General features: G+C 39.9%; 1 protein-coding gene across 2 annotated transcripts in view; it reads left to right on the top strand.

Moving 5' to 3' along the window:
• The window catches only part of LOC113532133 (rho guanine nucleotide exchange factor TIAM2), a 48,853-nt gene that overhangs the window by 28,610 nt on the left and 2,702 nt on the right, over nt 1-17,541 (top strand). For both annotated transcript variants that reach the window (XM_053242153.1, XM_053242152.1), the window contains exons 5-24: nt 337-561; nt 1,498-1,683; nt 1,767-1,913; nt 5,034-5,093; nt 7,048-7,218; nt 7,967-8,071; nt 8,427-8,505; nt 8,681-8,770; nt 9,165-9,422; nt 10,222-10,307; nt 12,710-12,898; nt 14,202-14,264; nt 14,814-14,939; nt 15,059-15,167; nt 15,291-15,470; nt 15,577-15,695; nt 15,810-15,918; nt 16,110-16,168; nt 17,023-17,113; nt 17,208-17,295. In XM_053242153.1, the coding sequence (XP_053098128.1) occupies nt 337-561; nt 1,498-1,683; nt 1,767-1,913; nt 5,034-5,093; nt 7,048-7,218; nt 7,967-8,071; nt 8,427-8,505; nt 8,681-8,770; nt 9,165-9,422; nt 10,222-10,307; nt 12,710-12,898; nt 14,202-14,264; nt 14,814-14,939; nt 15,059-15,167; nt 15,291-15,470; nt 15,577-15,695; nt 15,810-15,918; nt 16,110-16,168; nt 17,023-17,113; nt 17,208-17,295 (2,540 nt within the window). The remainder of the gene's footprint in view (nt 1-336; nt 562-1,497; nt 1,684-1,766; nt 1,914-5,033; nt 5,094-7,047; nt 7,219-7,966; nt 8,072-8,426; nt 8,506-8,680; nt 8,771-9,164; nt 9,423-10,221; nt 10,308-12,709; nt 12,899-14,201; nt 14,265-14,813; nt 14,940-15,058; nt 15,168-15,290; nt 15,471-15,576; nt 15,696-15,809; nt 15,919-16,109; nt 16,169-17,022; nt 17,114-17,207; nt 17,296-17,541) is intronic.

The raw sequence follows: 17,541 nt of genomic DNA on the forward strand, positions 1-17,541 counted from the left end.
ATCCAGTGAAAATTAGATATTCCCCCAATTCTACATGCCCAACCCCCTTCCCTTGGTAGATCAGTGTTACATGACCTGAATTTGCTAATTAGAACCTGAAAAGCTCCTTTGGGGTAAAGGAGAAAACTGCTTTAAGATTGGATTAAGGACTCCAACAAAGGGAGATGTTAAAAATAATATTAGACCACAAGGTTGGAATCAGAGTCGTTGGGGTGCTAGTGTTGGACACTGTACTGTATTCTGACAGCGAGCTGACTATAATCCGACTATAATGGGTTATGTATGAAGCCCACATGGCCATCCATAACCCGTTTGGCTGTGTTTCTCCTCCTTCAGGCCTCAAACCAGACAGATGTGGAGAACTGGGTAACAGCCATCCACTCAGCCAGTGCCTCACACTTGGCCAAGCGTCAGGGCAAAGAGGACACAGTGCGGCTGCTGAGGAGCCAGAGCAGAGCCCTGCTGCAGAAGATCGACATGGACAGCAAGATGAAGAAAATGGCTGAGTTGCAGCTCTCTGTCATTACTGACCAGAAGAACAGGAAGGCTGTGGAGGGACAGGTCAGGATCATAGAAGTTATTTTTTAGTTCATGCCACTTTACTATAGATTTGGTAGGTGTACGGTATAATCGGAAGGAAGTCAGGATTTTCGAATGACTAGAGTAAAGTGTTATGATGTCCAGCTAGGTGTCTAATATGAAAGTTCTGCTGATATTACCAATTACTGTAAGAATTTAATCATACGTTGTATAGGCATGGTTTAAATATTCAGTTGCAAGCAATTTAACATCGGAATTATTACTAAGAAATGTAGTAACAGTTAATATGTGATAGAATAAATATCCAAGTGGCTAAAGCTGCGCTGCAGTTCTGGTTTTGCGAGATTCATAAATGCAATTCAACTTTGCTAAATTAAACACTGAATATCATACCACCACAATGACACCAGTGGCACGGAACAGGATTGGTTCACCCTACACGTCCAAACCAACAGAACTATAGAATTACAGACAGTAGGCCAGGTTTACTCTTGTTAGTTTACTCCCAACTTGAAAAAAGACAGATTATCTAGGAACACATAGCCACTGTGATTAAAGCCACAGACAGGTGACAAATTAAAGGAAAGAAATCTGAATAAATGGGAGAAGAACCATGCTTTGGGTCTGCTTGTCCCCTTAGAGAGAAGAGTCGCTGCAGCACAAAATTCTTTGGACTGATCACGTTTATCCTATAATGAAACATTGCTGATGAGAATGGTCTCTTCCACAGTGTTCATCCTTCTAGTACAGTTCTAGAAACTTGTAGAATTTATACCAAGGTGCAGTAACGCTGTTCTGCTTGCTTGTGGTGGCCCAACACCTTACTAAGACATGTTGACAATGTTTTTTTTTCTTTTCGTTTGTTACCAGTGGTTATAAAGAGCCACACTTCACACAGATATTTCTTATTTAAGATGAATTACTGTCTTGTCAGTCAGATTTCCCTGTTTTTTGCAGATCCAGCAGTGGGAACAAAACCTGGAGAAGTTCAACATGGAGCTTTTCCGCATGCGCTGCTACCTGGCCAGCCTGCAGGGCTCCGAGCAGCCCAATCCCAAGAACCTGTTAGCCGTCGCTTCACGTCAGTCAAAGATAGCACTCGGACGTCTGGGTATTTTCTCCGTCTCATCTTTCCATGCTTTGGTGAGTAGCAATGATCACTCACAATTTTTTAAAATGTAGCTGTTGAATAAGGTCTAAAAATGTGTGGTTTTGTGTGTAAACAGATGTGCACCCGTGATGAGGCCAGTCTGAGGAGGCGTTCACGCTCTCAGTCTCGAGCAGCACGGAACAAGCGAGGAATCTTCTCCTCTCAGAAAGGCCTGGACAGCCTGAGTAGGCGTAACCGTGAAAAGAGACAGTCTCTGTCCCAGGTAAGGCTGAATCACACATATTTATATAAGCACATGCACATCTACAGAAAAGCAGCCAAGCTACTTCTATGTAAGGAAGCATATTTTTCTATATATTTAAGAGCATCCTGATGCTTCCTTGATTCCATGCAGTATCACTGCTTGGGCTCAGCCCCTGATTCTGACTGTAGAAAAAACATCTGGCATTTGCCTTTTTTCCTCATCACCTGTATAAACAGATCTTTACGAGTGACCACTTGGCCCGTGCCCCAGTGGCACGTTTCTGAAGCCCCTTTGTTTTAATCCTGGTTGGTAAATCTTTTCAGAAATGCTGGTTCTTGGTATGCACATTAACACTGTTTAGAAGGCTTGACCCTCCCTTCCCTCCCTACTCGTTTTAGCTTCCAGAATTTCATCTGGATAATTACTAAGGCATTATTAATGTGTGTGTTGGGGCATTGCAGATTTTGGACTGTAGTAGGGTTTAGGGAAAAGTGACGAGCACGAAAGTGCTTGCTACTGGTTCATTACCGCAGACATTCCCAGTGGGACCATCTCGGCGATTTTATCTAAATGTTTTCTATAAAGTTTCTTTTTGTTTTTTCATTCTTTTTCATTGTTTTTTTTGTTTGTTTGTTTTGTTTTTACTTTTGTTTGATATGTGAATGGTTAAAGCAAATTTTATCTTTCAGTATAAAGTGGGTGGAGCTAATATAATTGCAGAAGATTTGCCTTCATCAGTTAAGGCTTGTCGCGTATTAGTCTTAACTCATATCAGGACTGAATGCAAAAGAATGACAGCTAATGCTGAAACAATGTTAAAGTTTCATCATGACTCATGAATGTGGATTGTCTGCTCGTGGAACTTCCTGTAATTCTCAGAATTGGCATTTATTGAGAGTTGGACTAAATGCATTCAATTCAAGTTACAAGTGAAAGTGGCTAATAACTATAAGAACTCAATACTAAATATAATAACTTTGATAATGGTAGGCTGTGATTTACACTACTGTAACAAAAAATGCAGACCACTGGACTATGAGAGCTACAGGACTAGTTCACCACATCAACCAGACTGAGTTCTCCTGTTAGTCAGAAGACACTCAGATAACCTAATGAAAATAAAATAGGTTATTGGTTTTCTGATTGGTTGTGGTGCAACAAGCCAGAGCCAAAAGATTGAACACTGTGTCTAAATCATCATTCTATACATCACCAAGAAAGAGTGGATTAAAACTGGTCTATGTGCAAAAGAGTGAGCAATGCACCAGAGGGCAGGACAAATTATCCATTATTCAACCAATTTTATGCAGTACTTTGATTAAGAAAGCAAAAGGTCCAACCCATAAACCAACATCTAAAATCCAGCTTTAGAGAGGAAACAGTGTGTGTGTCATTTAAGATACAGCTGTTTTGTCCACTTGCTGATCCTTCGCACAGGACAATTGCTTCTATCCTGAGATGTCAGGTGAGGAAATGCTATTACGTTCAGCCCAACGGGCAAACCAAACTCCTGCTCCTCTCATCAGCACTCACATGGACGTCAAACAGCAGGCAAGCCGCTGCTGTTTACTTTAGCTCAACGCTAATCAGTGGCTCTAAATCCACACACACACAGTGCTCGCTGCCTGAGTCACATGTGATCAGAGGTGACTGCTCAGCTCTTCCAGTCGGCTAATGACCCAGAGCAGTGTAATCTCAGCCAAACGACCCCTAATAACGCACCCCTCTGGCGCGGAGTTACCATAAACCACGTGCTTAATTGCTGCAAGCTGGAGAGCAGCAGAGAAACAAAAGGTTTGTGTAAAACCGCACTGTCCGCTTAAATATCAGACAGCTGGAAAGCGCTCCTGTCGTCTGAAGTCTATAGCTCTCAGCTTCAGTAACAGACAGAGGAACGGGGGATGGGGGAGTTAGGCTGATTATTTCCAGAAGGCCATGAGGATGGAGCTGAGGTGAGTCCGTGTCACTGACCTTCCAGCAGTGTAATGATTTAAATGAAATGCTGCATCACTCTGAAAGGCTAATGCCCTTTTACACCAGTCACTAATCAATACACAATACACTCTGCCATCAGTCACGTGTATATCTAATCTATCTCTCCGTCTATCTGTCTACCCATTCATCCTTTATCCATCCATTCATCCATCCATCCATCCATCAAATTTACCTCTCCATTTATTCATTTATTCATCTATTCATCCATCCATCCATCCATCCATAAATCCCCCCCAATAAATCCCCCATCTAACAATCCATTCATTCATCCATTGGGCCATCCATCCATCCATCCATCCATCTATTCTACCATTCCTGTAATTCATCCATTCATCCATCAGTCCATCCATAAATCCCTCAGTAATTCCCTCCATCTAATCTAACAATCCATTCACTGAGTCAATCCAGTTCTATATCTGTCTGCTTATCCATCCATCCATCCTCTATCCACCTAGTCTACCTCTTCCTTTATCTAACCATTCATCCATCAGTCAATCTGTAAATAGCTCCATCCAATCTAACTATCCATCCAATATGGCTATTCCTACATCGATCTTTCCATCTAATATATTTATTGATGCATCCATCCCTCTGATCTATCTATCTATCTATCTATCTATCTATCTATCTATCTATCTATCTATCTATCTATCCTTCCTTACTTGTGTAAGTGCAGTACGTCTGATGCTCTGCGTTCTACTCTTCAGTCTTTCCAGAAGCAGTGTTCTGTTTGTGTATCAGTTGTTGATGGTGCTGTGATTCTGGCTGTGGTAGATCAGCGTGTGGTTAGAGCGGGTTTCTCGTTGAAGCGTTGTGGAAGATGATGGTCAACTCAGAGCCGTCCCGGCGGGCGTCTGGGTCGAGGGGAGACTGTGGCTCTCGCTTGTAGGCTGACAGAGGCTGGCACATTAGCCTGCCCTCCCTAAGCTGTAATTACAGCATCACTCAGACCTTTGATTATTTCTCTGCAAACCTCAGAGGCCATTTCTGTTCCGATCCAGGATCTAAATAGTATCAAAAACAGCTGGCTCAGCTCGATGGTTTCTAATTAAATGCAACTCTAGAGGCCATGTTGCTTTTTTGAGCCTGAATGTTACCTTGGATATATTTTGATGTGTGTGTGTTTGTGTTTTTATATTGTAGGTATTTGAAGGACATTCCAGCGGAACTCTTGGCCATCCACCAGCACAGAGCAGTTCAGAGGTACTACATGCATCGTAGTCATGTTGTGTTTTTGCATTTATTCGATTGTCTAAGTCTACAGCTGCCCTCTGTAGACTCTCTAGCAGATGGAGCTGAATTTTCTCTTTCTCTCATCAATTTTTTATACATTCTTTTAAAGAAGGCCCATGCTGTGCCAGGTCCAGGTGCCAGCTTGCACCATCTGACATGCTAATGCTACATCATAATGCGTGAGGGGAGGTTCTCACCCCCTCTAATCCCCTGAAACTGGGAAGAGGAGTGGGTGGGTAACAGTGGGGGGGCCCTTTCTGAGCTTGAACAGCTGTCCCAACAGCCTGCTGATCTGTTGACACTTTACTCTGCAAACAGGCGGGCTGTGTGTGTAGACCTCTATAGAGGCGGAGTTAGCATTCATTTCATCACAATCCTATTGTCAGTGAATATAATGAAGCTCAAACTCGGGGATTCTCATGATACCAGCTCGACATGTTGCACCTACATTGCAATTTTAACATACTCATTTGGGATATAATCCAAGCTGCTCTGAGCAACAGTTGGCTTTTGATTGGGAATTTTCCTTCATATGAATACTATGAAATTTCCAATATGCCATAATAAAACACTGCAACATGAAGCTCAGTTACTGCTGCCACCCAGATGATGATTATTTTCCATATTCCATTCCATTCTGTTTTATTCCTCTTATACCACAGCAATTTGCCAATGATTACAATGTTTTCTTTATTAAAGTACAACATCTATACCTTTTTATCGTATAGATGCATTTAATGTTGTGAAACATCTGCAAAACAAATTATTTCCTCTTATCACTTACAACAGTTAAAAACAGTCATTCCCTCACCAGCCCTGCTTTTTTCTCTGATTTGAAGTTATTAGGGCAAAAAATGCAGCTTATTACCAAGAATCTGCAAAGCGCAAAAAAAAAAAAGTTTGTCATGAAGACTTGGCAGAAAACCTAAAGTTACACCTTTACGTTTAATTGATACAAAACTGACACCGAGGACTCCTTCCATAAATGCTAAATAAGCATTTTTTAAAACAGAAAACCTCACTATATCAGTGATTAATTTTTAAAAATATGTTTATATTTAGGCTCATATTATGTGGAGGGTCCACCATACAAGTCCCTAAGAGTGAGGAGTTACTATAAGGTTGCTACTATATTATTGTTTCCATAGTGATTTACACTCCTAGCACTCCTATCAGAGCTGCTGTTATAGAAAATTAATCAACACCTTCTGACCAATCAGAATCGAGAATTCAACAGCACTGTGGTTTAATGATTATTAATGATTAATTACTGATTATTTAATTTATTGTCATTAATCTGTCACTGTTTCCCAGAATTCGATTTCAGTTATGTGTACTTTAGATGTGTTAGTATGACATGTTATATAAAAGATATTTATTTTCAATTCCCATATATGTTCCACATTTTCACAGAAATTTTAATTCAGTATAGAAAATTTTGAGGAATTCAGTTACACACATGCCTGTATATGTCAAAGAATAAAAAGATAGAGAATAAATAAAGAAATGAAGACATGCAATCAAGAAACACCAGACAAATGTTAAGACATCTGCTGTTGACAAATTATTATAAATTATAAATATACTGAGACATCACAGTGGCAATGAACATACGCTTGCGTAGTATTTTCACCTATGTAGCATAAGTGTCAAATATTAACTTAGTTATATTTCAAGCTAATTTTTCATAGGAACATTTTCACTGAGTAAATGCACATGCAGAAATAAACACAAGCTAATAATGCATGAAATGTCGCTTCACTTTAAGACACTTTAAGATATTTTTTCTTCATATCTTTATATATATTTCCTGTCTCACCTGAACCACAGCTTGTTTTACAAAGGAAGGTTATCAGGCGTCAAAATATTACATGGTATACAAAGTTGTAAACATTGTTTTTTCCATCTCATCTTGCATTTCCAGCTGCGACTGGATGCTTTTCCCAAACTGCATCCCACAGCGCCACCCGAAGGCAGAGTGTGGGACTGTGGCGTTGAGAGCCTGCTGTGTGTGTCCATGCCTGACAGGCAGGTCCTCAGTGTTCCTGTCAGACAGGATTTCCTCGTAGCTGATGTGCTCTCCTCAGCCTGCAAGGTACATCATCTTATTAACTTACAGAAATGTTTAAAGCATCTGAATCACCTCTGTTCTGAATCTGATCTGTCTGCTGATCTGAACCAGGCTGCATGAAGGATGGCTGGCAAGAATAAAATTAGCTTAAAGCTATTCGGGCCTCTGTTTTAATTACACCAAAGCTTTCAATAATTAATTATGTGTCCTGTTTAATAATGTCACTCTTATCGTTTCTGGTCTGTTAACTAGCAGACCGAGGACGTCTCTTCAGATTTTATAGCAATGTGACTGGAACATTTATTTTATCCTTATCTCATTAATTAACAATATAATTACTTTTGTTAGAACTAGATCCCCAAACACCTTCCCATGCTTAGTGATCATGAACTGGAGGTGTGTGTGTGTGTGTGTGTGTGTGTGTGAATGTAATGTATATGTAATCTAATGTATGTAATGTAATGATTTTTTATTGTGTGAAAAACAATTGAATGCAATATAAAATGTAATTTAAGTTGCATATTTGCATATATGATTTGAATGGAATTACATGTAATATCTTTTCATTATAATATTTGTATCAATAATGTTGGTTTTTAGGTAGAATCAGCTAAACACACACACACACACACACATATACACAATATACATAAAAACATTTATTTTAAGCTACTGAGATTAGAGAGAGCGAGACAGGTGTATGCATCATAACACACAAGTCAGTGGAAATACCCTACAATGATGGAATTTAAGTGTGTGTCTGTGTGTGTAGCTGAGGCAGCTGGACCCGGCACTGTATTATCTGCGTGCGAAAAGACGTTCAGGTCCAGATGTGGAGATCAGCACTCCAGCAAACTCAGACTTACTGAGAGACCTGGTGAGCTTTACGACACACTCAGACCCTTGATTATTACTGTAAAACACATCTCAGGGCTGACTCTCAGGACACTTCTCAGGACTTCTCACAACCCAGGACTGTCTTTCCAGATCTGTTTTCTTTATGTGCTGCTACATTCGGATGCAGCTGCTGTTTACAGATTATCATGTAATTAATACAGTCAGTCTGTTCCGCATTTTGCTTGTCTATGTTGTGTGATCTTGTAGACTTGATATTCACTCTTGCTGTGTACATGTAAATATGGGATAACAATCAGGATTCAGTTGACCTGGTGTGTAAAGTGTGTTCTGCAAGTCACATGTAACTTTATTCTGTGCTTTGGTTGTCTAAACAGGTTTATGATGAACTTGAAGTCTGCCCTCTCAACGTGTTCACTTTAACTATTTCACGTCCAGACACCACCATCGATTTTGGTGAGTGGTTGGTGTTAGATTTGTTATTTGGGAGTGTGTGTTTTCTCATTCCAGTATATTATGATACGCACAATACAAGATCTCGATACTGTTGTGAGGCTGAATATCACAAGGTGTGAATGGTAAATAAGTTTCTAACATGAATGTGTGTGTGTGTGTGTGTGTGCGCGTGCAGGATTCGCAGTGACAGGCCATGTGGATGGTTTGAGAAGAAGTCACATCTACGTGAGTGAGGTGAATCCAGAGGGCCTGGCGTTCACTAAGGGTAACTCATCATAATAAAACTATCTTTTACATCAGTGATAATAATACAATAATAGACTTTCTTTTAGATAAAATCTCAACACTAACACATTCCTAAAGCAATTAAAGTGATAGTTTCACCAAAAATGAAATGTACACTATTTTCTTCTTAACCAAAATGTAGTCAATCAACCAACTTGTGTTTGGTGACTATAGTTTATAATGTAGCTAACAAGTAATGGGAGTTTATAGCTACCGCTTTAGCATAAGCATTTAGTGTCTGTTGTACATAAGACAGATAAAGACACTTGGGTAAAAGCCTGATGGATTTGACTGGTCTAATGATCTCTGTTTGGACACTGGTTTATAGTGCAGGTAGATCTGATCCTTCTCTTTCTTAACTGTGTGTTGTGTAGGGCTGAAAGCAGGTGATGAGATCCTAGCTGTGAACAGCGCGAGCGTATCCACTCTGGACTTGGGCCTCATACACACCTTGTTCAGTGAGCAGATGCTGCGTCTTGTCCTCTGCCGTGAGGAAAGTGTGTCAGATGAGCAGGGCAGTCTGTGGCCAGGGTGTGACCCCAGCGACCCATACGAACCTGTTCCACCATCCAGCGCACCCTATTGCCCCCCTCCACCCTCACACAGCACACAGACCCAGTTCTGCTCATCAGGTACTACCTCACGAGCTTCTTCTAATGGATGTGCCTGTCATTTTGTAAATCATGTTTAATGTTCATTTGATGAAGTTTTATGTTGTTCCACCTTATGGAATAAAGATAACGTGGTTATTTTCTAAGAAGTTGTACCGCGAGATAAAATTAATTAATTTAATTAATTAAATTAATAATATCTCATGTCCATTAAATATGTTATATTTCTTATGAATTGTGTAACTTGAGCCCATAATTTAATATGTTGTGGAATGACATTCAGTTAATTATTTGGAAGGAACCATGTCACAAAGCCAGTAACTCCAGTATTTCTTTATGCCTCATTCCCTTTTGAAGTAAAGTGTAATATTATCAGTCATCTCCATGTGAAGGTTCCTGTGCCCACAATGGTTTAATTTATTTCTTGCTATCTCACTCATTTTAAAAATACAACAGTTGGTACAACTGAAGTATTTCATGAACGTAACGTGGCCTTACTCCATTAATTTGTGGCCACACCTTATTAAACAGTAAGCCACCATGTCACCTCAGCAGCTCTGTAGCTCTGTACATTTGGACCAGCTCTGGGAAGAGAATAAAACTAAATGAACTGCCTCTGCATACAAGACCATTAGAGAAATCAGATCAATGATTGTTATCACCAGTCAAGTGCACTTACTCTCCAGCCGGTTGTAGGCTCCCTCCCTAGGGCATGTTCAGAGCAAGAGAGTATTTAACAAGCTAACTGCTCCATCTGTCGTACCTGGAGTTTCTCAGTCTCACTCACCATTGCAAATGTTTTCCCTGTTTTCTCTCTCAGATGGCTCTCAGTTTCTGGAAGTTCCCGGGGATGCAGCGGTGCCTCTTTCAGGGGATGTCTGCGATAAGGCCGAGCGGTGCAGAAAGGTAAGATAGAGGAGTGGAAGGTGTGAGAGGAGGCAAGCGCTGAAAGGGTGCCTGGTGAAGTCAGGATTATTTTTAGTCGTAAAAGTCGGGTGAAGCATGCCAAGAGAAATTCCAGACTTCTTACTGCATGTTTGGCAGCTTGAGACAGTAGGCTTGGTCTCAGTTTACATTCTGTGAAGCTTTATACTTATTCAGCTTTTAAAGGAATGTTCTGGAGAAAAATCAAATGTACACAATTTTACCTTTTCTCCAGATGTATTCAGTGGTGTTTAATGGTTGTTTCTTTAGGTTCGATCTTTGCCTCAAAACCTCACACTGCAAAGAATGACATCTTAACAACTTAAAATATCTTGAATATAATCAAAATAATCTAACATTTCCTATTAGAAGATTACAAGAAACTAAATACAAGATTATTAAACCTATTTCAAGACATTTATTACTAATTTCAAGCTTGAAATAGTCTTGTTCTAATGGCAAATGATTTTGCTAATTTTAAGTGTTTATTTCTGGAAAGAAGCAAAATCCTATTTTCTTTCTTTCATCTTATTTTCACTTGCTAAGCTGTCATATTTTGCAGTGCTTCCAGTTCTTCAGTGATGAAACAAAGACTTTCTGCTGTGGTTTAGGACACATTGAGGCTTGCTGCTGTCTATAAACATGAACAGAACTTTACTGTGTACCTGAACGTTGTAATATTATTGTGGCCTCCATCTTTGACAACCAGTATTGCATTTTTTTTCTTCACTCTGGACTCAAAGCTCTGCCTTATTTACTTTAAAGGCTGAATTATACCAGAACACTGGATAATAATATAATAATATAATATATATATATATATTGGATAATAATATAATTCCAATATAGCTAAACTCAAATGCATAAATATGGACTGCCCCATGCTATTTACAAAATCCTATATTTAAAAAGCATGTTTGATTTATGCATGTGTTTACTCAAAAGATTAGATAGACCTTCAGTACTTGGTATGCATGGTGCTTATGCAGTGCTGCATGACACTTTTACTGTTTTCCTTCATTCATCATCAGTCACTGCTTTATCCTGGTCAGGATCACAGTGGTTTAAATTATTAGTTTGTTTACATTTTGACAAATATAACCAACTATTTTTGTTAGAAAATATCACAGCCAGGTACAAATAATATTAACTGCGGGAGTGGACACGATTGGTAAGAATTAACAGTCCCATGCACAAATATCTCTAGAATGGGGTTGAATATTACCCTACAAGGTGGGAATGAATTACTTAATTAAGCTGCGTAGCCTTGAAGAACAAGAAAAGGTCCTTTTGTCCGTCATCATCACATGTGATCATGGCATGTGAAAAAAAAAAAAAAAAAAAAAAAAAAAAGTTATTTGACCAGATGTGTAATGTAGCATACAGACCCCCTCAGGTAAAAAAAAAAAAGTGTGTGTGGGTATGTGTGCATTTGTATGATATTTGCTAGTATTGGTAGGGGTGTGTGTGTGTGTGTGTGTGTGTGTAAGCATTAACTTTGCTTTAGTGGATTGTTTATGTGCCTGCGTGTTAGCATGACCTTTTCTCATAGTGTGCCTCTGGATTTATAAAAATTACGCTTTTGAGAAATGCCTGTTCAATTTCCTGTTTCTATTATTTATAATGGCTACAATTATGCTGTCAACAATGAAAAGAAAAGATCATGCTGTAGGATGATTCACTGCAGGCAGAACACGTATACACACACACATACATATATATATACACACACACACACACACACACTCAAATATACTTGAACTCCACTTGGTTCAGTTTACACCATGTACATAACAAAGCTTCTTTAAATGCTAAGAGGTTTATGCATTTTTTAAAAAATCTGTTTTCTACAGATTGCACTTTTTGTGTTTTCTGAGTCTGTTTTTTCCTGTAGTGTGGAGAACAGCTTTACATCACAGCACAGTGGCCTCCCCCGGGGGATTTATCAGTTTGTCAGCACTTTATTACTCTGTGGCAGGACAGATTATGATGATAAATGGCTGGAATTCACAATATGGACTTTTTTTTTTTTTAAGGCGCATTGAAGGTGGAGTGTGCATGTGAGATAAAGCTCCAGTAGCACATTTACATTCTGTGGATTCTCAGTTTTGTGCCAAAATGCAAAGCAAACTGAGGCAGAAAAAGGACACTAAATGACTTTTGTAATAAAATGACTGTACATGTTACCTCAAGAAAACTTAGTTATAGCATACTGTAACATTATTATTATTATTATTATTATTATTATTATTATTATTTGCAGTATAACATGTAGTTGTGTCTATTTGTCAGGCACCGCTGAACAGCTTTGTTACTTAATCAAAACCATCAGGATTTTGACCCTCATACTCTCATAGCCTGATTCTCCTCCATTTCATTTACAGAATGTGGAGCGAGCGTGCCTGCTGTACCAGACCTACCCCGAGGATGAAAGCCTCTCCGTGGAGGGCTACAGGAACCCGTACTCCACTGAGAGCGGCACTGCAAGGGGCAGCCCACGCCACATGACCATCACAGAGAGACTGCGCAAGGTCATCCAGGAGCTTGTGGACACCGAGAAGTCCTACGTGAAGGTACGTCGTCTAACCCAGCTTCTTAGAAGCTTAGAAGACCTGTGTATGTTCATCTTGAAATGTCTAGTAGTAGAAAGACAGGGCAGTTGGACAGGTTCAATCTTGAAGATTTATTGATGAAGCCCCTCTTTAGAGAAATGTCTATAAGATTAGAATGTAATCTTATAGATTAGATATAGATTATTATTCCTTTTTCTTTTACTTTTTAGCCCTATCCAGTTTATTATAAGGCTTAAACCTGGACATGTACACTATTTGGCCTGACCCAAACATTTGCCATAAAGTTGGAAGCACACAACTGTTTAGAATGTCTTTGCATGCTGGAGCATTATAATTTCCCTTCACGAGAACTAAGAGGCCCAATCCTGTTCCAACATGACAATGCCCCTGTGCACAAAGAGAGCTCCATGAAGATATGGTTTGCCAAATTTGGAGTGGAGGAACTCGAGTGACTTGCACAGACCCCTGAACTCAACCCCACTGAACACCTTTGGAATGAACATGAACACTGACTGTGCACCAGGCCTCCTCGCCTGACATCGGTCCCTGACCTCACTAAAGCTCTTGTAGCTGATTGAACACAAATCCCCACAGCCACGCTCCAAAATCTAGTGGAAAGCCTTCCCAGAAGAGTGGAGGTTATTATAAGAGCAAAGAGGGATTAAATCTGGAATGGGATGTTCAACAAGTACAAATGGGTGTGAGAGTCAGGTGTCCACAAACATTTTACCATACAGTGTATGTAAGGAATAAAACAATGGGGTGTGCTGTCACAGGAAAGTAAGCAATGATGGGGTGGTGTGATGCAACCCAGTGCGAAGCTGAGTTACTGTTACCACTGTGAAGTTTGTTATTTTCTAATACAGCATGCCCTAAAGTCTTCTATTCCTCTTACACCACAGCAATTTGCCAATGATTATTTGTTTATTTATTAAAAAAGGTCATCTTGTACTTTTTTTTAATCAATTTTAGTTACATTTAGCGTTAATAAATGTTAAAAAATAATACAGCTTGTAACATTACAGAGAAACTGCAGACTTTCCAATGTCAAAAAAAATTAAATAAAGTCCCTGTGTCAGTTGTTACTATAGAAACAATGAAGTATTAGTATGAGCACATTAATCTAAACCTGTGATTTGCTTTGCAACTGGAACTACTGAGCTGCTATTATAGAAAATTAATGAACACCTTCTGACCAATCAGATTTGAGAATAGACAATTTTTTGTCGTCATCAACTGTTTTGCCTATTGGGATGACGTTATCGAATCATTAATGCTTTGTTGCACTGTGTGTGTTAATCAGGACCTTGGCTGTCTGTTCGAGATCTACCTGAAGCCTTTAGAGACTTTCCTCAGCCATGGAGAGGTGAGTGCCAGCCACCCTGCAGAGCTCTTCTTCCCACACTGGCACCTGACACACCAAGCTGACTGTTGCTGAGCGTCTGTAGCAAGCCATCACATGTAGTTTTTGTAGTGTTTCCCACACTGTTGGTAGCCCTTAAATTGGTACGAGAGGCTGCTGAGAGAAAGAGCAAATCTTTTTTTTCCACCTTCCAAAAACATGCCAGGAGGTAAATAGGCTGAGATAATTGCCCCTAGGTGTAAATGAGTATTTGCATGGTGCCCTGCGATAGACTGGCATCCCATCCATGGTGTATTCCAGCCTCATGCCCAGTTTCCCCGGCATAGGCGCTGGATCAGTCACAGCTCTGACCGGGACTGAAGATGAATGAATGAATGAATGAGTGAATAAATGTCCATGTCTTAGTCTCATCATTGTCTCTTGACTTCTGTGACAATAAACGTCAGTCTTGTCTTGTATATCAAGTCCCTTACACCCTTTTAATTCACTTACGAAGAAGCAAACATGTTTTTTTCCGTTGTCTTCACTTGCCATTTTCTCATATTTTATTAGATGGAGTCTCTGTTTGGCAGCCTGCCAGAGATGCTGGACTTCCAGAGGGTGTTTCTGCAGACACTTGAAGAGAAAACAAGCTCATCCCCAGACTTCATGACACTCCAGACAGCGGAGCAGCTCAAGGTAATTGAGCATGCAAACCTTGATCAGGCACACAAGCACATACTTTTATGTAACATAATTTTTCTATGTTGGTTTTTTTCATGTTTTTTATACTTTTCTCTCCTATTTTGCAAATTCAGAAACTGCTTTCTTCACTGGGCGGATCTTTTCTGTACTACGCTGACCACTTTAAGCTCTACAGTGGCTTTTGTGCCAATCATATCAAAGTCCAGAAAGTTCTCGAGCGAGGTAAGTGTCACGTCAGACCTTCCTCTTCGTTGTGTAGTTTCAATTACACCTACACAAGTAGAACAATAAGAGACAAAAATACCATTATTAGGCTTCATTGGTTTTTTTGTTGTTCCTCTGCAGTAAAGACAGACAGGGCGTTTAAAGAGTTCCTGGAGGAGAGGAACCCCACCAAACAGCATTCATCTACGCTGGAATCCTACCTCATCAAGCCTGTGCAGAGGGTCCTCAAATATCCACTGCTGCTCAGAGAACTTGTGTCCCTCACAGACCCTGAGAGTGAGGAGCACTGCCATCTCTCAGGTGCCACATACACTTTCTCACAGCCTCAGAGGAAGGGACATAAATATTGTATGTTCATTGGTCTATACGAGCACATGAAAAATTCCAAATGTCTTAATTCTTGCAGATGCGTTGAGGGCCATGGAGAAAGTGGCCAGCCACATCAACGAAATGCAGAAGATTTATGAAGATTACGGCACTGTGTTTGATCAGCTGGTGGCAGAACAGTGCAGCACCAAGAAGGAGGTTTGTATAAGTGAAATGACAGTTAGGAATGGTAATTGCATAGAATTGAACCATGTTTAGGATACATGCATAGCTGAAGAAGTATCTGAAATATCTGTAATGTGTGTGGCTCAGGTAACGGAGATCTCAATGGGAGAGTTTATCATCCATGGCTCTGCGCTCTGGCTGAACCCCATGACCTCGCTGGGCCGCATAAGGAAAGAGCCGGAACTCACAATTTTCAGTGAGTATGACTCACATCCATGTATGAAATGGAAATATATTTAAATATCCTCTCCACGCATCATTTTCACCATTTTAAAAAGTGGGGCAGGCAGTAGATGAGTGTACTGTTCCTTACTGTGTAAAAGCAGTAGATAAATACGGATCATGAAACTGTTACACTAATAACACAACCAATTTTCTTCACCGCAGTTTTCAAAAGAGCGGTTATTTTGGTGTATCGAGAGAGCATCAAGCTGAAGAAGAGGATGGTGAGTTTCGTTTTTATAGAGTTTAATGTAGTTTATGCTGTAAATTGTTTTCAATGTAGATGATGTTGGGAATATACATTGTAATGTAGTTGTTTCTTTACTGTATAAATTCTAATAGATTTTGCTACTGTGACTAATCAGACCACAGTTCATGGACAAAACACCACTGTAATCATATGGTCCACAGTTTGCCCGTAATGCCATTATATAAAATCAGACTGCTCATTACTGCACTGCTGTAATACCCAATCAGACCACGTCTTGACCGTAGTTCCACTGTAACGAATAGTCCCAAAAGTACTTTAATGATCAGACCACAGTTTCTGTCCAAAACATCAGTATGACTAATCAGACCCCATTTTCTGATCTCAGAGACTTCAGGGGAGAGGGCTTGGCTCTGGACACATCATCAGTGCATTTTTTTTTTTTTTTTGCCTTATTAACTTAAAGATTCCCCAGCTGCAGCCCTGGCAGCCCCCTACTTCCCTCGTTTATACCCCCAAGTGTTTTATTCCTTGCATAGCTAATTGGACTGCAGTTCCTGCTCAAAACAGTTGTAACAAATCATAGCCAATTTCCTGCCCCTTATGCCCTTTGTGACCCATCAGAACATAGTTCCCACCCAAAATGTCACTATAACCAATCAGATTGCAGTTTCCATCCAAAACGCTACTGTAACCAATCAGACCAGAGTTCCCACTTGAAACAGCACTATACCCAATCAGATCCCAGTTCCTGCCTGTAACCTATTTTTGACAAATTTGCAAGAGGAAAAGAAATAATAGTTGTACTTCAGTATTGGTTCATGCTGTAAATTCTAATGTAATGCTAATGCTTTATGTTTGCTCATATAGACAGGGTCCCGCTCTGGAGATCTGGACCCTTTCAAATTCCGCTGGTTCATTCCAGCCACATCTCTACATCTCCGACCTGGAAACTCAGCAGGTATGTTTTGTATGGTGCAACATGTAAGACAATACAATATAAAACCAAATTGTAATTAGCAGAACATGTGTAAGACTTTCCTTCTATCTACTAGGATCTGAGAACTCCTGTCTTTGGGAATTAGTCCACACTAAGTCTGAGGTAGAAGGAAGACCAGAGACGGTTTTTCAGCTCTGCAGCAGGTAAGATGGTGATCTTGTATAAATATAGGAAGAAATATTTATATCTGAAAACTGAAACTGACAGTAGGGGTATTTCTACAGAAACTATTTCAGGAAATCAAGGAATTTAGCTATGTTTCCACCAGAGAAACATGGACTGATTTTAGTTCCTGCACCATAGTTAGTTTAGTTTAGTTAGTTAGTTTCCCCAAACCAGGATCTATTCGGTGGAGCTTGCTGTACTGCCATACCTGTAGTATATCAGAA

The sequence above is a fragment of the Pangasianodon hypophthalmus genome, chromosome 19 (genome assembly GCF_027358585.1).
Source record: "Pangasianodon hypophthalmus isolate fPanHyp1 chromosome 19, fPanHyp1.pri, whole genome shotgun sequence".
Taxonomy (NCBI): Eukaryota; Metazoa; Chordata; class Actinopteri; order Siluriformes; family Pangasiidae; genus Pangasianodon; species Pangasianodon hypophthalmus.